The 21,143-nt window shown below is 41.2% G+C and overlaps 1 protein-coding gene across 3 annotated transcripts in view; it reads right to left on the bottom strand.

The window, feature by feature from the left end:
• The window catches only part of BBS9 (Bardet-Biedl syndrome 9), a 2,479,230-nt gene that overhangs the window by 1,151,085 nt on the left and 1,307,002 nt on the right, over positions 1 to 21,143 (bottom strand). For all 3 annotated transcript variants that reach the window (XM_044065020.1, XM_044065022.1, XM_044065021.1), the window contains one exon: positions 7,784 to 7,879. In XM_044065020.1, the coding sequence (XP_043920955.1) occupies positions 7,784 to 7,879 (96 nt within the window). The remainder of the gene's footprint in view (positions 1 to 7,783; positions 7,880 to 21,143) is intronic.

Raw genomic sequence — 21,143 nt, 5'->3', positions numbered from 1 at the left:
ACCACAGCAGTCACTCACCTGAGGCTGAGACAAACTGCTATCCTGCTGTGGTGGCAAAGGTTGTTTGCTTAACTTTTTAATTATGAGGCTGGAGAAAACACCAACCATGGGACCTTTAGTTTGCTCCATGGTCATGCCAAAAATTGTGCCTCTTTTTTTTTTTATTATTTTTTTATTTTACATTTGTTGACCAGGCTAGTCTAGCTGGATACATGTCCATTTTCAGTAGAGGCCCGGGGAGAAAAGCTCCACAATAAAAATTGGTTAGTAAAATCAAGTATGTTATACATTCAAATAAGAAATATTATACAAAAATAGGTGTTACAGAGAAAAAACTGGTTCATAAGTATTACTAGCAAAAATACTTTACAATAGTGAGAATCAGCAAGCATAAATTTTTTTTTTTTTTTTTTTTTTAGGGAGAATATAAAGGGTGAGAAAATAGAGAATAGAAAGTTTTAGTCAAGGTTTGTAAAGGACAGAGCTAATAAGAATTAAGCACAGGATTTAGCTGATTTTTAAAGGTTCAAACACTAATACTATACTAACCTAGAAAAGGTTTGAGGGGGTGAAAAGGGTAGAGGGAATAATAGTTTAGTCAGGGTTAGTACAAGGACAGAGCCATTGAGACTTAAGCAGAGTTTTTAGCTGCTTCTTGAAAGTGGGTAGAGAAATAATAGTGGTGAGTTCATGAGGGAGCTTGTTCCAGATAGGTGCAATACAGTTGGCAAACAAACAGTCTCCAGCTTTGTTGTTGGATTTATAGGGTGCTGCTAGTAGCTTTGTAGCGGAGCACAAGGATGATAGATTTCTATAAGGAGTAATAAGGGTACTAAGTATTGTGGTGTTAGAAGGTTGACAGAAGATTTTGTGGGTGATGGTAAGTTGCTGTAGTCGTATTTGATTTTGTAGTTCCAGCCAGCCTAGTTGTTTCAGATTACAGCAATGATGGGTTCTAAAAGGGGCTCCTGTGGCAAATCTTGTAATATTATTATAGGATACTGCTAATTTATTGAAATTAGCTTTTGATAAGTTTGTGAAAATAGGTGAGGCATAAAGAAGGGTGGAGAGTAAGTGTGTTTGAGCTAAAGTACGTCTGGCTAAGGTAGTTAGGAAGGGTTTGAGCCTATAGAGAGATCCAAGTTTTCTATTGACTGACTTGATGGTTAAGTTAATATGGGCATCGAAGTTGAGATTATGGTCTATTGTGAAACCTAAAAGTTTGGTAGAGTCAGGCGATATTATTGTGCCATTATTTGACATTATATCGAAGGTAAAGGTTAAAGATTTCTGTGATGGGGTAAAAAGTAATAATTTAGTCTTTTTGGGATTTAGTAAGAGGCCATGCTGATAGAACCAGTTTTCAGCTGCTGTGAAGACTTGTTGTGTAGTGGTCTGGAGCGTTATTGGGGAGGATGCTGAACATATCAGAGTTGAGTCATCGGCATATTGTATACATATGGATTGAGGAAGGGACATATTTAGTTTGTTAATAAAAATAGAAAAGAGGAGAGGTCCCATTATTGAGCCTTGTGGCACTCCAATTGTGATGGGAAGAAGAGATGATATTTGATTATCCCAAAGGACTGCTTGTTGTCTGTTATCTAGGTAGGATTTAAACCACTGGATAGCTTGACTGTCCAAGGCAAATAATTTGAGGATGTTTAGTAAGAGGGAATGGTTGACCATATCAAAGGCCTTAGAGAGGTCTAAGAATAGTGCAGAGGACAGCAGGTTGTTGTTCCAATGTTTATTAATATGGTCTGTGAATGACAAGAGTGCTGTAGTAGTGCTGTGATAGGGTCTAAAACCATGTTGGCAGTCTGCTAATAGGTTGTTTTTGAGAAGATGGTCAAGTAGTTGACGATGTATGCATCTTTCCAAGATTTTAGCTAATGGAGAAAGTAAGGCTATGGGTCGAAAGTTAGCAAGCTCGAAAGAATTACCACCCTTTGTTCCAGGTAAGACTTTCCCAGGAAAAACAAGTGGCAAAAGCCAGTAAAAATTAAAAGTTTTTAAAAGTCACGTTTTTCCCACAAAAACACAGTAAAACACTCTTTAAACACTATGCAACCCCCAAAAGTAAAATAAACAGAGTTTTCTCAAAGAAAAACGTTTTTCAATTTAAACAACAATGTATGGCACAGCGGTGCAGTGGTAGCATTATCGCCTCACAGCAAGAGGTTCTCCAGTTTGATTCTCGGCTGGGGTGCCTTCTGTGTGGAGTTTGCATGTCCTCCTTGCATTCGTGTGGGTTTCCTCCAGGTGCTCCTCTTTCCTCACATGTTACAAAGACATGTGTCTGGAGCATTTCTCCCTGGGCCTCCACTGAAAACTGGCTTTGTTCCAGGTAAGACTTTCCCGGTTAGCAAATGTTAAATAAATAAAAAATAAGATAAATAAATCTTTAAATTGAAAGTAAAAAAGAGCACTTCTGTTTAAAAGTACAATTTAGTCTCCTGTCAATTAATACATATACTTCTATCTTAAAAATAACAAAACAACAATAATGCGGAATTTTTTTACCCAAAGATAACATATCTGCCCAGAAAAGCAACACCACATGTAGACCATGAATGTAGCAGAGGAAAGCTATCTTTGACAACAGGAAACTGCTGAGGGACTTGGCACCAAAACCTGTCTTTTTAGTGAAGTCAGCTTGAGCTGACTAATGGCTTGAGCATGTAAAAGGTGCCCTGAAGCTTTAGAAGCTGGCTGTTATATCCTTGGCAGGATATAACCCATATAGCTAGGGCTACTGCAGCAGTGATCAGTGCACCCCTACTGAACCTATTTGTCCAAAACAAATTGGTGTCGCAAAGGAAAGAAAGAATAGACACAAAAGAAGTCTCAGAATAGACTCAGAAGGTGGAGATTGCCAGGATGGGGGGGGGGGGGGGGGCAGATGTGAAGAGGCAAACAGTCACTCTGACCTTGAAAGACTTTCCCTTTCTTTATGGAGCATCCTTGCCATGGCTTTTTAAAATCTTTTTTTCTGGCATCTTGCTGCTTGAACTGCTTTTTGAAAAAGGGGGCCTTAAAAAGAAATGTTGAAAGATTTGGCTCACCCCTTGAATCAGTTTTCTTCTCTCATCAAATCTCTTAAGAACCTCAGCTACATAAAAGACCAGATAGAATTTCCACGCCCAGGAGAGAATATAACATTTCAGTTTTAACATCTCTAATAAGATTTTATGAATGTAACCATGCACATTTTCTCAAAACTGGCCTAGAAGCAGTAACTCTGAAGACAGTATGAGTAAAGACATAAGAGCACTTTAAAGCATGTTCAGTTAAATGAGAAGAAGATATAAAACAGGTATTCAAAAGAATTTTTCACTTCAGAAGAAGGAATGTTAACAGTTAACTTTCTCATGTTCTCAAAAGACAGAAGTAAAAAACTTTAACATGAGGGACTGGTAGTTTAAAATTCTGAAACTGAAAGTGGCAGAAGAATAAAGTTTTCTTCATAGAATTTGTCAAAAACTTTCCAATCCTTGTCAGAGTGAATGTGATTAGAAATAGTAACCTAAACAGCAAAAGCAATTTAGATAAATCAATGAAGGGTCTGGTTTTAGTGTTAAAAAAGCAAGTATTTGTGAGTTTGAGGTACCCTGTATAACCTATCAGACTTTTGGGGGCAGGAGAATGACTATCAGACAAACTACACACTGTCACAAAACATACTTTAAAGCAGACAAAACAGTAAGAACAACTGCAAACTGAGGAATGTCAAATAGTAAAAATGGTAATACATTGGCTGGGAAACAGGAATTTTATTCTAATCCTAGTTAAAAAAAATCTTTCATTTCAGATAAAGTTTTAGGAAAAAGAAAAGTCTTCTGAAGGGAAATCTGAATCAAAACATTCCTAAGAATCAGAATCTTCTAAAAATCTGAAGCACAACATTCTCCCTTTAGTCCCTGTTCTTTTGCCTGAAAATCATGGTCAGAAAAAGAAGGAACTATTTTCTTTTTTTTTCCTGAAAAGAAAGTAGGCAAAGAAAAAGCAAAAATTAACTCCCTAACAAATCCCAGCAAATCTTCCCTGACCAATGAAAGAGAAACATGAAAAGCCAAGTTTTTAGTTTGTTTTATTTTCATGGGAAACTTCCTTGAAAAGGACCAACTCAAACCAGTCACATTATCCTGGAGCTGATGCTTCCATGTCAAGCTATGACATATACCATTCACCTGTCCTTCTCCTCACTCTTTCTCCATCGATCATGAAGGGCAATCTTACATCCACAGAGGACATGGCTGTTCCCCGTCCTCAGTGGTTGGAGGGACCAAGGGAACCTGATGAGAAGTCCAAGAAGCCAAAGCCAGGCAGAGCAGAGTCACCATGTGTAACTGATGCAAAAGTGGTGCTGGCCTAACACCTAAAGACTACCTAGCAACTTTTGTTTTTCTTGTAGATGAAGGAAGGAACAACTGAGGAGACCAGTAGCTGCTCCAATAGGTTCAGGCACAACAGAAGCTTCAAAGACAATTAGCAAAGCCCATAAGACTTGGTAATGTCAATGTCAAGATTAAAAAAGAGTTGTTTTGAAGTAAAAGTCATCATGGCAGTTCCCAAAAGCACCAAGTCCTCTCCCTATTAAATTAATTCTATACAAGAATATTAGAAAAAGTAAAAAAAAAATAGTTTTAAAATATGTTTCTGCAAGCATTCACAGTAATAAAACTCCCAGGTACAGAATGACAGTCCAAACAAAATAAATTTCCTTGCATAAGTATTAGCTTCACAGAAGAAATAAAACACTAGTTCTCAGAAAAATAAACAGTAGAAGTATTCCCCAGAACGGAAATTATCTGCCCCACTTTGAAGGATCGGTAGACGACCATTAGTTCCACAAAGCCCACAGAAGAAGCACACTTCAGTGGCAAGAAATCTTGAAGCTTTTTCCACTCTGCATTTTATATGGAGCACTACGTGAGCTCACAGCAATTATAGCATGTGAAAGGTGCCCTTTAGCTTTGATAAGTTAACTGGCTGGTCTCAGCTGGGTCTATATTATTTGAACGAAGTTTTATAACTTCAAATACCATATGGGCAACACCATATGGTTGAAGTTATAAAACTTTGAACACTGAAAAAACAAAAAGTCACCTAACATGTTAAAACAGGGGGCAAGCCCCCTGCACCCGCCATGTGGGGGGTTGCACCCTCCACACACCCCGCTCTTTAAATATACCAACTACGAGATTGCACTACAGTGCAGTAAAGGGAAGTCTTCCCTTTACCGCATTATAGTACGGTCTCGGAGTTGTTATAGTTAAAGAGTCAGGGGTGTGGGGGGCGCAGCCCACATGTGGGGGGTGCAGGGGGTCTTGCTTCCTGCCTACAACCCTTAGTTTAGGATTTGGTCTTTTCTTTTTTTTTTTTTTTTTCACTGTTCGAAGTTTTATAACTTTGACCATATGGTGTCGCCCATATGGTATTTGAAGTTATAAACTTCGTTCAAATAATATAGACCCATCACAGCCTGGGCAGGATATAACCCAAAAAGATTAGGTTACTGCAAAGGTGATCTAAAGTTGAATGTGTATTGCTGCTGGTCTGGATAAAATTAGCCTATAAGGACCTACAAAATCAAAAGAATTCATTAAGACACCTAAAGTAATTATAAGACTGCTGTTTGAAAAAGGATCATTACACATACTAAGTGCTCATTGACAGTTTATCCTGTAAGAATGTAATAATTAAAAGTGGTTTCTAAATTTATCTAAAACATTAAAAAGTGAGTAAAACGGTTGTAGCTGATCATAAATCATAATAATAGGGCATCTTTTGGGAAATTAGGGTATTTAAATGTAAGATACCAATGTCTAACTTGTGTGTCTTCTCCAGAAGGATGCATTCATAATGAGACTGGAACACCATGTCAATCTGTAAGAGTACCAGGTGGCAACAAATGTTTGATTCCACTTTTTATATATATTATTCCACTGCATATGATGTATGTGTCTCTTGAATAAGAGCAAATTAGCCTCACATTAAAATAAGTTATTAAGAACTAGATTAAGTTTTATGAGGGATATAAATACCATTCAAACTGCACAAAAAGCAGCCTAGCTCCATACTTGTGAAGAATGAAGCTATGCGTCTGTGACTCGGGCAAATGGAGTTCAAATAATAACTCTGAATCTAAAGTAGCCAAGTAAAGAGGGTCAGAAGTGAAAAGACATGGCTTGCTGATCTCGCCTGGAGGGTGGGGAAGATTGTGTGCACTCAGTGGCGCACTGAACAGGTGCAATTTCCCTGGTGGAGGCTGAGGAAAACAGCTCCTGTGCTTCTGGGTAAGGAAAGGGGCTTCAGGAAGGAAATTCCTTTTGTGAACGTGAAGGGACACCTTCTGTGACAGGTTCACTGCTCATCTCCTCTCACTCTCCTGCACCTATGCAAAGTAACCATGGCGAGGTTAGGGTTACAAAAATAAAAAAAAATCATGAAACACCCCCAATGGCTTCTAGTGAATCCTAGTGCTAATAATAAGGAACAAGTGGGACAACTGGCCAATAGGGGGATGATGACCAATAAATGGGAGCAAAATTAACAAAAATAAAAACATAAAATAAAAAAGAATTAATGAAAGTGAAATATATAAACATAACGTAATGCATTTAGTGAAAGATCTAGGATTGCTAAATACAAAGTTGTAGCTCCCAAAGTTTTTAAGACAAAAAATAAGGGAAAAGAAATACAAGTAGTAAAGAACTAGGTTTAAGTGTACAGGATTTCTCAAGACCCAACCAAGTACAAACGTTATTATCATGATTGAAGAGAAAGAGGTTGACAGCTCTGCTGGGACAGAAAGAAAAAAGCCCTAATTATGGCCCTGATGAAGATGGCAAGGAGGAAGAGGAAGAAGTTACATGGAATTGTCTCTCCTTCCCACTGGGGGAGATTGTGGAGAGGTGAATGCCTGGTGCTCACAGTCTTATAGTATACACAGTGTAGGAGAACAAACAGCACATGGAAGTGCTGGCTCATAGATGGTGCAGGGTAGTCTTGGTATGTTATACCATTTAAGGAAGTAAGCCACATGCCTCACTAATATCCAATGCACCATGAATCCTGAGTTTGATTCTGGCCATGTGCCTTAGGGTTAGGACTAAACTAATTAAACCCTGAAAGCTGCTTAAATGATGGCATCGGTCAGTCAACTTTCACCCTAGTAAAATGGAAATAAATGGGCCAACTGGCTGAGGTGGGGGTGGCTGACGGATGCTAGGCAGAAGTGGATATTTTCTACAATCTGTCCTTAATATTTAAAAAATGTCTGAAAAGAGAGAAAATCTAGATTTTAATAAAAGATGAAGATTTAGTAACAAGGGGCAAATGAACCCCAGTTACTATTTCCAAAGAAAAATATACAGATCTAAAAAAAACAATTCCCAACCAAGTAATAAACTGCCTTTCTCTATCATTTTTTTTTGCTGTACTCTTAAATTACAAAGAGATAATTTGCAAGATAGACATTTGCACTTGTTTTCACACAGCCTTCTTAGGTTCATACCCAAATAAATAATTTGAAATTCTTTCATTCTTACAATTATATCTTTAAGAAGACACATTCTTATGCTGTTTATCATCAGCATGCACATACACACTTAGTACAAAGTTGACATTTTTCATTTACCATAAAACACTGTACATTTAAATTGGACAACCATTTTCAAATGATACCACTTATATTGTCTTCTAAATTATTTAATCTCATTTGAGGCAGTGATAATGCTGATGGGAAGTTATATTAAGAAAATAAAAATCTACTTACGAGATGTTTTGGAAGCAAGAAGTGTCACTCTAGATCCGGCTATCAATTGGAATCCTACAACATTCATCTGTTCTTCATCTGTCTGGCTAAGAAAATCTAGGACAACAACAACACAAATGTTTAGGTCTTGTATGGCATATATTTAGGTATTATTTTTTCATATGACAATAGTAATAAAAACATTATGCTTATACTCTATTTCTTTAAGACTTATTACACTAAAATAGAAAAAAAGAATGTCAGAAATGTATCAAAAACAGAAACAGATATTTCCAGTTGCTGTTTTCAGTATCAGTGATTATACAGCATACCACCAGTAAAGTGCACAACAAAGTACCAAATCTTCAGCCATGATATCTTAGGCAGCATCAATTCTGTCATCTCTTATTGACTTGCAGGTTTTTTAATATAATAACTAAAGCCTCTCCATTTGATATATTATAGATTCGTAACTGATCAGAATGAAAGTATAGCAAATATACAGCTTACTGTACCAAAGCCCTTTCCATAACACTACCACTACACAATACAGTTGAAACACTCATTATGCACGCGTGCACAAGCACACACACATGCATATACACACTAAACCTATCCTCTCACTTAACCCTTATGCTTATCCTAACCCTACAACACACACACACACACACACACACACACACACACACACACACACGCACACACACAAACACAAACACAAACACAAACACAGACTCCCAGCTCTACCACTTACCTTTATTGACCAACCGGAAATCACCAACAGCAGCATTCATACAAACAGCCCTTGGCTCATCACATCGCTGAATTAACTGTAACCCAACTCTGAGATCACACTACATGGGGAAAGTTCAAATTCCTAGTCTCTGGTGTAGTGTGATCTTGCACAACTAAATACCGGCAAAGTTCATTTTGCCACTATTTCAAGTGCATGTGAGGGAACCAATATAATAATAATTTATGTGGTCAAAATTCCATTTTGAAATAGGGAAAAAAATGTTTGCACAGTTCACTGAAACTGAACTGATCCGCGGTGGTGGTGCTGTGGTAGCGTTGTCACCTCACAGTAAGGTGCTGACCAGTTCGACTCTCAGATACAGCTTCTTCTGCGTGGAGACATGCGTGAATGGGCATACCTTCGTTGAAGGTTGTGCGTTAGGGCTGGCAACTCAGCACGTAAAAATCAACTGCCAATCATTAGCGGACTGGAGTTCCGCTGTGGCGACCCCTAACCGGGAAAAGCTGAAAGACACAACAACAACAACAACTGAAACTGAACTGACTGCAAATTGCCATCTTTTCTGTGTGTGAGAACAGGGTGTAGCAGGGACTGGAATTTCTCCCTTCCCCACTATAGTGCAATTTAATTAACAGGGTGTGGGGGGGGGTGCAGGGGAGCTTGTCCCACAAAAAAACATTGTTATTGTGTTTGTTTTTATTTTAGATTAGTTTCATTTTCATCCCTTGGGGGGAGATCATTTTATATATATATATATATATATATATATATATACACACACACACACACACACACACACACACACACACACACACACACACACACACACACACAGACACTTCACTGGACTAATGAACTCAGCTAGTGTTATTAATATATTTTACTTACATCTGTGGGAACTCTTAAGAAGTCCTACTTGTTTTCACACTTTTATGAAATTATTTTTTACTACAACACCCACATTACATTTCATAATTCTTGTCTGGAATTTTCGATAATCTTAGTTTACAACAATTTTTAAAAGCTTAGTTACATGTGGAGATATAACTTTAATTGCTAATGAACTAGCTACAGCGATTAGAAAGTCATGTGGTACATAGATGTTCCAGAGAATTCAGTTTTCAATACAGACCCCATGGAGGTTAGACCACATTTGCTGTCTGTGTTACATTTATTAAGCTTGATGTGACATGAAGGTATAATACTTGGCAAAAAAAGATAAACCAAGATTCCTGCGTAGTTCTTGGGGAATGCCACATGCTATATTAAAACAAAACCACAAGTACTTGCGCAAGATGATTATATCACATCCAATGATCCAAACAGATGAGCAACCAAAACTAACACAAATAATGCTGTTGCATAAATGCAGAGACTGCAATAACTGCAATGTGCAACAGTTCCAGAAACTCCTTATGTTTGTCTATAAATCAAAATTATGGCAAAAACTATTTCTTAAGCAAGACCAGGTGACCACTGTAAACAGTCCTGAACATTCTGCAAATCTGATAGACTGTTAAAGAAACCAGATGATACAAGGATATTTTTACAGCTAAAAAGTACTAAAACATTCATGATTAAAAATGTCTAAATGTGTTCAAAGTATGATTTTAATATAGTCAGTGACATGCATTGTGTATAATGTTAAGGTTAAGTCACAGTGATCAATGTAACATACTGCATGTTGTTCAAATATATATGTTTTTCCATTTAAAAAAAGGGGGCTGTTTGAAGTTTACTTCAGAAATCCTAAACATTTGTTAATAAGTTACTACATTACTGCATGCAGATCTACATGGTTAGTGTCGTAGGCATAGTATAGGTTAGATGCGAGATAAGTTTCCCTTTGTTATTGTTTATTGTTATGCTCATGTTGTTCTTGTTTTACTATGTATCAATTTTATATATTTGCATTTTGTGTTTCAAAAAAAAAAAGCAGGATGGTTAATATGGAGCATATACCCTTAAATGCTAATGAGTTGTCTATAATGATTAGCATGTCATATGATAAGTGAGCTTTCAGTGAATATTGTAAGTATACAGTTCTCTATATCTTACGCCTGGTGACAAAACAGGCTGTGTTTTAGTAATTATCTTGTATCAGAGTTGTAAAAAGGATGTCTGTGGCAATGCTATATAGCACAGTATGCTTCATGGCTCAGCTTTCTTTTTGTTGATACCTTGGGCTGACTGTAAACACACTGCTGCTTTAAAAAATATCTCCACAGACTACCTCTGTCTTCCATTTTAGAAGTTAATTAGTGCCAGCATGCAGGAAGTCTTCCAGATATTAACTTTACTGTAAGTTTAAGTCATGATTAACTTCTAAACAGATCTTATTGTAGGCTGTTAGACTGATCTCACTTTCTTTTCACAAGAATCAGGGACAAAGCCAAAAATAATTGGAAGGAACAGATGCCCAAAATCAAGGATCATTTTTAAACATTACTACTCAAACACACTTAAATATTAACAGAACAAGAGATTTTGCATCAACATGCTGTTTCTGAATAAATACTATGAAACAATACTGGCCAGCATTACTTACTGACTACAGTCATCAGAGTGTTACCAGAAATATCAATACTGGCCAGCATTACTTACTGACTACAGTCATCAGAGTGTTACCAGAAATATCAAAAAAAGCCAAAAATAATTGGAAGGAACAGATGCCCAAAATCAAGGATAATTTTTAAACATTACTACTCAAACGCACTTAAATATTAACAGAACAAGAGATTTTGCATCAACATGCTGTTTCTGAATAAATACTATGAAACAATACTGGCCTGCATTACTTACTGACTACAGTCATCAGAGTGTTACCAGAAATATCAAAAAATGTAAGAGAGACAAGACAAAAATAGACAACAACCTGCTATATCTTTTAGTGATCCAGCCATAGCGCAGTCTAGATCTGTTTAGCATAGGCAAGCCCTGCAGTGCCAGACCAGAAATCAGAGTGAAGGATAAATTTAATAAGAAATTAGTTAAGCTCTCTCGTCCAATGTTATCCACAGACATTACTAAAACCATTTAACAAACAGTAGAAAGCCAAGTATTTAAACATGAAGAAAAACATGTGATGCGAGCTTTCTGGAAGAACTTGAGTGTAGAGAGTTAGAATGGCAACTTAGATTATACTAACAAGTTGCCCTGCTTGAATGATCACACAGCTTTAACTCAAGTTTTAAGACTGAGGACCAAATATAGGCAATAAAGATTTTTTTTTTTAGTTTTGCTACTTACAATTCATTCTTTATTTTTTTATTAATGCACATTTTTTTACCTAGTGCTATTTTTTAAATAGTATCATAGTAGCTAAAGTTCTACATTTCAATGTTCAACACCCATGGTGGGACTCATGGTTGTCTTGCTTACAATTTTAGCAATTAGAAATAAATTTGCTTTCTCCTTTAGAAACCCTTTTGAGATCACAGATGCTGGAGGAAATGAATAAAAACAACCTTGCATCAGTTTGTTTGTCTTTCAGCTTTTCACGGTTAGGGGTCGCCACAGCGGAACTCCGGTCCGCTAATGAATGGCAGTAGATTTTCACGAACGCCGAGGTGCCAGCTTGACATCCAACCTTCAACGAAGGCACGTCCATTTACGCATGTCTTTCGAACACCCACCCAATGGTACTGAGAAATCATTCATTGTCACTGCTCATGGATGAGGCATTCTGAAGTGCAACACCGGTAGCTATTTTGGGTTGGGAGGGTGGCCTAATGGTTAAGGTGTTTGCCTTACAAACACAAGGTAGAGGGTTTGAGTCTCACAAGGGATAATTGGCTAGGCTTAAAATGACTCACAAGGGCAGTTAGCCTAGTACTAATCTATGAACCTATGATGTAAGACACCACTTCTATCCAGAGACTATTAGTGAGAAAATGATAATGTTCAATATACAGATCACTGTTGCAGTTGCCTTTAAGCTGTTTGGGTCCTACCTCTTGATGACTGGCCAACTTCACAAAGCAGCACCTTTCATATGCTCAGTTAGTTCAAGTGTAGCTCCAGAAAAGGACATTCTTCAAAGCTTTTTTGTCGTCTAAAAGCATTTCTTCAGCAGACCCCATTGGACTCTTGATCAGCTAGCGATCCTTTAAAGCTGGGCAGATAAATGCCCTGATGGGGAAAATCTTCCACTAAGTATTATTTTATGAGGAAAATGTGTGTGTTTATCCAACTCATTTAATGAGTTTAGCTTGGAAACATACTATTGTGGGGACTGTCATTTCATTTCTAAGGGAGTTGGTATGTAAACACTTTTCTGAATGTTGTGTGTGGAAAAGTTTAACTTTTGTCCAGAATTTTATTCAGAACTTTACTGCTCATATTTTGGGGTAGGATACTCTATTTGTGGGGACTGTCAGTGGTTTACTTACATCAGAACTACTTTACCTTTTATTGACTTGTGCTGCTTCCACTATCCACTTTTCAGATTTCTTTCTTGGCATCCAATGAATGTAGGCGAGATAGGACCACATAACATCAGTTAGTTATGTACTCACCATAACGATCGATGTATGTGGTCCATCACACCTACATTCTTACGTACCCTCCCACCTGCCCCCTGCCTGAAGGATTTGAAGGATAGTTGTTTTGAGACCCTTCAGAATCGGTTTATTTTCCCTTCCTGGGTATGGTAATCCTCTTAGTAAGGTTGATGTGTGTGGAGTGGTTGCGCTTTATGCAAATAAGATCTGGGGGTTTGGGAGAGTTGCATCCTGGGATACCAGTTAGTCCAGCCAATTAGAGACTTCGTGCTTGAAAATAGTTGGCCGAGTCGGAGCCGATCGTCAGCTCCGAACCCATCAGTAATGAATGCAGGTGAGATGGACCACATACATCGATCGCTATGGTGAGTACATAACTAACTGATGTTATGTGGTCCTATCTCGCCTACATTCATTACTGATGGGACAGCATCCCTAGCACTCCTAACCCGGGAGGCTCATAGGAAAACACTCCTGAGAACCGTGGAACCAAAGGAAGCCCAGCCTCTAGATGCCACGTCCAGTTTGTAATGAGAGATAAAGGTATGATGAGAAGCCCATGTGGCTGCAGCACAGATGTCATCTAAGGAAAGCATGGCATGATATGCTACTGAAGTTGAGACCGCCCTAGTTGAATGAGCCTTGACTGAGAATGGTAAGCTTCTGCCTGCTGAAGAGTAAGCAAAGGTAATGCAATCCTTAATCTACCTGGAAATTGTATACTTGGAAACAGAGGTACCCGTCCTATTCTCCGAAAAGGAGACAAACAGTTGATCTGATTTTCTTGACTGTTTAGCCCTGTGTAAATAGAATCTTAGTTGTCTATGCACATCCAATTGGTGAAATTTGTACTCCGCCTTGTTGGAGAAGTTGGGGAAAAAACATATGGAACTCAATGGATTGGTGGAGATTAAAAGTAGACGACACCTTGGGGAGAAAATGTGTATTAAGTCTCAAGGAGATCCTGTCCTTATGGAATATTAAATACAGGGGCCTAAAGGACAATGCTTGGAGTTCAGATACTCTTTTAGCCGAAGTGATGGCCACCAAAACGGCTGTTTTCCAGGATAAGAATTTTAATTCGCAAGTGGCAGCCGGCTCAAAGGGAGGAGAAGTGATGGCTTGCAATACTAGATTTAAATCCCATGGCATGACGGGTACTGACACAGGAGGACGTAGTAACCAGGCTCCTTTTAAAAAAGCTTTGCAAAGTTTATGACCCATCAGAGCAGGCTCATGGAATACGTGGAAGTTAGAAATGGCCGCCAACTGCACTTTAATGGTGGAGGGAGCAGAGCCTTGTCGGAAGAGCATAGCTAAAAAGTCTAGGGCCGCTGATATCGGGGCTGTGAAGGGGTCTAGGCCTTGTGACTGAGCCCAGATGGAGAATCTCTTCCACTTGCTATAATAAATCCTTCTGGTGGAAGACTTATGTGATGACGAAAGGCTATGGACCACCTCAGGCGATAAAGAATGCAGTCTAATTATTGATGGAAGTGGAGCAGCCAGGCTGTCAACCTGTGGGACTGTAGGGAGGGGTGTAACTGTCCCAACATATGAGCCAAAAGGTCTGGTACTGGATCCAGAGTCCAAGGACCGTCCACTGTATATCGCTGAAGGAAGGGGAACCAAACCTGGTGGGGCCAGTGTGGAGAAATAAGAATCATCTTGCTTCCCAAGAGAATGGCTTTCTGAATCACTCTTGGTAACAGAGGAAATGGAGGAAAGGCACAGAGCAGACCGGAAGGCCAACCGTGGACTAGAGCGTCCCTGGGTGATTCCCCCTGTGGGGGGGATCAGAGTGAAGTAGTTGCTGCATTTGGTGTTGAGGGGGCTGGCAAAGAGATCGCAGCAAGGCTGACCCCACCTGCTGAAGATCCGAGTCGCAACGTGGCTGTTCAGGGACCACTCATAAGGCATCAGAATAGCTCTGCTTAGCCTGTCTGCTATCACGTTGGATTTTCCCGGAATGTGCGTTCCCACTAGGAACCGTTGGGAAGACACTCCCAATTCCACACTCTCATGGCCTCTCTGCAGAGTGGGTAAGACTTGGTTCCCCCTTGTTTGTTCAGGTACCAACCAACTGACATGCTGTCCGAGTGAACAGTAATCATTCCCCGTGGAAGAGAGCTCTGAAGTGCTTGCAACACTAACAGCACTGCTCTCATCTCTAGGACATTGATATGTAAGTGTACCTCGTAATCCTGCCAAGTGCCTTGGACTGTTCTGCCCAGAGGCGTCCATGGTCACTGTGGCAGCCAGAGAAATAGGAACTAGATTCCTGCCCATGTTCAGGTTGGAAGGACATAGCCACCAACGGAGATCCTGCTTGCAATGCTCTGTGAGAAGAATCGAGTGAGAGAGGGGTAATTTTTGATATGACCATTCGACTGAAAGAAGCCACTGAAGGATCCGCATGTGAAGCCTGGCTAAGGGTATTAGTATGATGGTCGCCGCTATGGAACCCAATAACAGAAGAACTAACCTGGCTGGGACCTTCTTCTGGGACATGAGAGCCTGGACCTGAGATTGTAACACTGTAATTCTTTCTTGAGGTAGAAAAGCCCTCATTAGAACCAAGTTTAATTCTGCGCCTATAAAGACAACACACTGTGAGGGCAGCAAGGCAGATTTTTCCCAGTTTACTGTAATCCCTAACTTTTGAGAAAGATTTATGGTAGCCTCCCTGGCTTGGATGAGGAAATGCCTGATGGGGATGGTCAGGAGCCAATCGTCCAGGTAAGGAAACACCCGGAATCCTAGACATCTCAGGTGAGCTGTCACCACTGCCAAGCATTTGGTAAACACCCTGGGGGCTGTGGTGAGACCAAATGGCAGGGCTCGAAACTGGAAATGACTGGCTCCCAGCCGGAAGTGTAAATGATTCCTGGATGCCTTGTTTATCTTGATGTGATAATAGGCATCCTTAAGGTCAATGGAGCACATCCATACTCCTTCGCCCAACAATGGGAAGATGGACTGAAGAGTGACCATTCGGAATTTGGATTTCAGGACGTAGAGATTTAATCAGCTGAGATCCAAGATGGGCCTCTGGTCCCCTGTTTTTTTCCGCACAAAAATAGTCTTGAGTAAGTTCCTGATCCAATCTGGTCTAGGGGGACCGGTAGGATGACGCCTTTTCTTAGTAGCTTTGATATTTCTAGCACTACTTGATTGCTTTGACTGGATGGAATGTCTGGGATTTTCTTGATTAAGGGAGGGGGTGAAACAAAGGGAATGGTATAACCTCCAGTGATTATTTGAAGCACCCATCGATCCTGAGTGATGCTCTCCCAGGCTTAAAGATGCTTCGAAAAATGACCCCCGACTGGCTCCGAAGCAGCGCAATCGGGCAACCCCTCAGGGATGCTGATAGGAAGATCCGCTAAAGGAGTCGCAGTCTCCCAGATTGCAGGGGCCTCCTCTGCCCCTAGGACGGCGTCTTCCAGAATAATTTCCCCCACCTCTGCCTCTGGTGGGGGGCTCACCTTGAGTGACTGGGAAAGACTTTTGTGATTTTCTGAACCACATCTTCCCTCCTCTCTGAGCCTTGGGATAAAGCCTAGAGGGAAGAGAAAAATGGGCCCCTACGGCAGATAAAGTCTTACCCTCCTGTTCACATCTGGTGAGAGTCTCTTTCACTTTGGGTCCAAAAAGAGAGGACCATCAAAGGGGGCGTCCGTGAAGGAAGACTTGAAGGCCTCCGTGAACTGACATAGGCACATCCAGGCTTGTCTCCTCAGAGCAAGACCTGAGCTAGCTACCCTGCTCGCCCCTTCAGCTGCATAGGATATGAGCCTCATGGACGAGTTAGCTATGGAACCAAGGGTAGACAACTGGGCGTTAAGAGTCTGTGCTAGTGCCTCAGGCATGTTACCCATCAAGGTATCTCCCAACTCTTTGAGGAGATCCCGCTGGAGCCGAGTAAAGTGGCAAAGGTAATTCAGGGACCGTAGTGTAAAGGTCACTGAAGACAGGGTGCACTTCCCGTAACGATCCATACTCCTGGACTCCTTGTTAGGAGGATGGACTGAGGAAGAAGCCTCGGCAACTTCCTGCTGAGTGGCTGATGCCACCACCATAGTATCTACAGGGACCCCTTTTGTCAAAAACTCTTTCCCTGGGGGAGCAGACAAGAACTTGTTAGGACGACTGGGCACAGGTTCCACGGAATCAGGATGTTCCCACACCCTTCGACAGATCAGGTCTAATAGTTCGTCGAAGGGTGGAGACACCCAGGAGGTGGTAGGTTGAGCTCCAAAGGCCTTGAGGAATACCGACTCCTCCTCAGAGGGGGGCTTGGAAGACCAGTCGCCTCTCTGCCTCAAAATCTCCAGGATATCGGAGAAGGAGACGTCATCGGAGGATGACTTAGGGGACCCCTCTGCTTCCTCGAGGTCGGTATCCGAGGTGATGGACTCGTCTTGGGAGTCTATGTGCTTCCTCTTGCACAACTTCTTCCTGGGAGGCTCCTCAGGCACAGACTCTGAGGGGCCCTCAGAAAGTTGGGGACCGCTCATGGGGGTGTCCTCAGGCCTTCGAGCTCTGCTGTCCACTGATAGGGGGGCGTCAGAGGCTCTAGCCGGGGTGTATGGGGACAGAGTGGTCGATCCAAGTGATGTCGCTGATGACCTGGCCAGTGCTGTCCTCATGGCCTCAAAGGCAGGTCCTCCCGAATCTGAGGACCGACCCATCTCCGAGGCCACGACCGGAGTCGGGATCCCCCGGGCCGAAGCGCTGAAAGGGAGACTCGGGGCCGACAGAAGTCCTGATGTATCCCCCTCGGGCCCGACTGAAGAAACCCGAGTGCCGAAACCAGATGAAGGAATCGAAACGGTTGGAGCCAATGACGGCTCTGATGGACCCATCAGGGGTACTGGAGCCGGCGTAAGGACATCACTCAGTGCCGAACATTCTGGCTCTGATGACACAATGCTTGGAGGAATCATCGGTACCGGTAAGGGAATGGGCTCCGGAGCCGACTGTGTCGGAGCCGAAAATAATTTACCTAACACCGACGACTGAAGGAGCCTCTGAACCACCCTATCCACATCCAAATCAGACAACCGAGAGGATTTGGAGGCAACTGAAGGAGATGAGGATCTCCTACCTATCGATTCCTGAGTAACACTGGGTGACCGGCTCCAAATCGGTTCCAAAATAATCGGAGCTGAGGTCAACTCCAGTACTACTGATACTTCCTGCAGCCCCGAGGACAATGGAGCCGAGGAAGCTGAGTCCAACACAGAGTTCTTCTCCTGTGGCTCCGAAGACAATGGAGCCAAGGAAGTAGTAATCACCTTCAAAATCTTCTCCGGAGGCTCCGAGGAACTAGATGGAGCCGGAGATCGTTTCTTAGATTTAGTGGATTTGGATCTGCCAGTAGTCGAAGCAAATTCTAAATCCTCTTCAAAAGAGGGCTTGACCAAGCCCTTCAAAATCAGTTTATTTTTCTGTTCCTGCAGTACTCTAGAACTGAAGGAATGGCAGACACTGCAGGATTCTTGCAAGTGAATCATGCCAAGGCAATAAACGCAGATGGCATGCCCATCTGTGATCAACATTTTGTAGGCACACTTTGAGCATTTTTTAAACCCAGAGGGTTTATGCTCTTTCTGCTCTTTAGACATGTCCAGCAAATCAAACACTCAACAACCACAACAGGAAGGAGGGATACACTAAGGAACTCTAACTTAAATGCTCCTAGGATAGACTAAGGAAACACTGACAAAACAATGAAGGAGAGGGCTAGATCCCTCTAACTTAAATGGGCCTAGCCTGCCAAAAGCAAGGGAAACTACTCACACTCTCTACAAACTGCCACAGGCCAAACAGCACACACAACACAACGTACCTATGAAAATAGCTTTTGTTTCACAGAAAATATAAAATTTCACAAGGTTTTCATCCTGACTCAACAAGCGGCAAACGAGATCTGGGGGTTTGGGAGGGTTGCATCCTGGGATACCAGTTAGCCCAACCAATTAGAGACTTCGTGCTTGAAAATAGTTGGCCGAGTCGGAGCCGATTGTCGGCTCCGAACCCATCAGTAATGAATGTAGGCGAGATAGGACCACATAACATCTGAAATTTTAGATATTTTTTTAGATAAGAAAGCTTTGTTTGGCCTTTTTTGTAGCTGACATGCTTAAGTGTAAAAAAAGAGAAAAGTTGATTCAAGGAGAATCGTATTTTTCAACTCTCCTTTTGCAGGACAAATACGAATTTCCCCTTCTCCTCAGTCCCCTTTTTCAATAAGCCATTTAAGCAGCAAGGTGCTCCCAAACAGGATTTAAAAAAGCAATGGCAAGGAGGCTTCAAAAAGAAAGGGAACATCTCAAAAAGTCAAGGACAACCTTCTCAGACAGCATGATTATTTGCCTGGTCAAGCTTTCTCCCTTTTCCATCCTGGCAACCTCTCCATCTCTCTGAGACTTCATCTTCCTTTGTGTCTTCAGATTGTTACAGATAGGTTCTGAATGTAATTCATCAGGGTACACTTGGCAATGGGAATCTTCCCACCCCTCCTTTCTAGGGGATTTCTCCTTGCCCAGGGAACTAAGTATTTTTCTTTCTCCTTCCTCCCATCCTGCATCTGTCAATATTGATGCATCAGACCTGGCTTGAGGAGTAGTCACAAAGGGTAAAAGTGAAACCCTGTAAACAGGCAAAAGCAGATAAATATCAAAGACAGAAGTTGGCAATGATCAATGCTTTGACACCCTTATATCATGTTTGATCCTCAGGAATCTGCAGGCTCACTCAGACAACACCACAGTAATGTGGTACATAAACAAGAAGGGGGGCTACCAAATCTTGTTTTCTTTGCAGACTGGCTATGACAGCATGGGAGACAGCAACTCAGCCCAGTCTGACTGCAGGTTTCATCCATTCTGCAAGAAGAAAACCTGATTGCAGACAAGCTCAGCAGAACCAGGACAGAGCCCCACAAACTGGAACTTCACCCTAGGGTCCTCTGGGAATTGATCCAGCTGTGGAGATACCTGAAATAGATTCTGTTTGCCTCCTTTCAGAAAAGACAGTTAAAAAAAATTTTCTCCAGGATTCCTTGCAAATAGGCCTGGAAGACACATGCCTTTTCATTCACCCTTTCTACTGATATCCAGAGTACTTCGGAAGAAACAGAAGGACTCCCTAAAAATAGTTGTGGTGTGCAAAAGTTAATGCACACCATTTGTATAGAAGGAAAGTTTTCTCCAGCCTTGCTCTGCCTAGTACTAAATCTCATTCCAAACCAAGGTTTTATTTATTTATTTATTCATTTTCTTTGAAATTCATTTGCTGGGAAAGTCTGATTGGGCACAGGATCCATTTTCACTGCAGACCTGGAGAGAAAGCTCCAGTAGCAGGACATTTAATACATGTACACTAACATGCAAGTGTGATGACAAGTGCCAGCAGTGCAATAGTTACATAATACAGAAGAAACAATTTACAAGTATTTACAGTTTTTCTTATCGTGTTTCTACATTTACAATCTGAGAGCTTGCCTGTTTACAGATGTGTGCCAAGATAAAGCTTTGCAGATAAGTTGTTATTAAAAGGATATGGAGGGAATAAGGGACAGTATAGAATAAGTGAAGATTGATAGGAAGTTGAGAGAAGAAGACAGGAAGTGAAACACAGGTAGGGAAAGAGTTCAGGAGAAAAAGAAGAGAAAGGATGCTGTTTCAACATGTTCATAGGTAGGTACTAGGCTATTGGTCCTAGGGCCTATATAAGCCTAGCCAAATGGTACCATGGCTATTGCCACCCAAGAAAATTATTTTCCTGTGCCCCTGTCAAGCAGAGCCACAGAAGTGATCCCCGGGGTGAATTTCCTATCTCCCATCCAATCATCAAGATTTTTCTTGAAGAATGCTAATGAGGAGCTTTGTTTGATATAGATAGGTAGTTTGTTCCAAAGTATGGGAAGTCTCTGGGACAGGAATCTATCCCTCCAGCATGTTCTGTTTATTGTGGTGACAAGGTTTAGGTCCCTAGAGCATGTAGCTCAGAGGGATTGGCATTTCTTTACGTGGAGCATGTCCAGCAGCTCTGGGTTTGACATAGCTTTGTATGTTAGGCAGAGATTGCCTCTGAGTAGGCGATATGCGACAGA

Source organism: Protopterus annectens, chromosome 3.part0, assembly GCF_019279795.1.
Source record: "Protopterus annectens isolate FY-2018-M chromosome 3.part0, PAN1.0, whole genome shotgun sequence".
NCBI lineage: Eukaryota > Metazoa > Chordata > Ceratodontiformes > Protopteridae > Protopterus > Protopterus annectens.
Note: the sequence above shows the minus strand (reverse complement) of the source record. Positions and strands in the feature narration are given on the sequence as shown.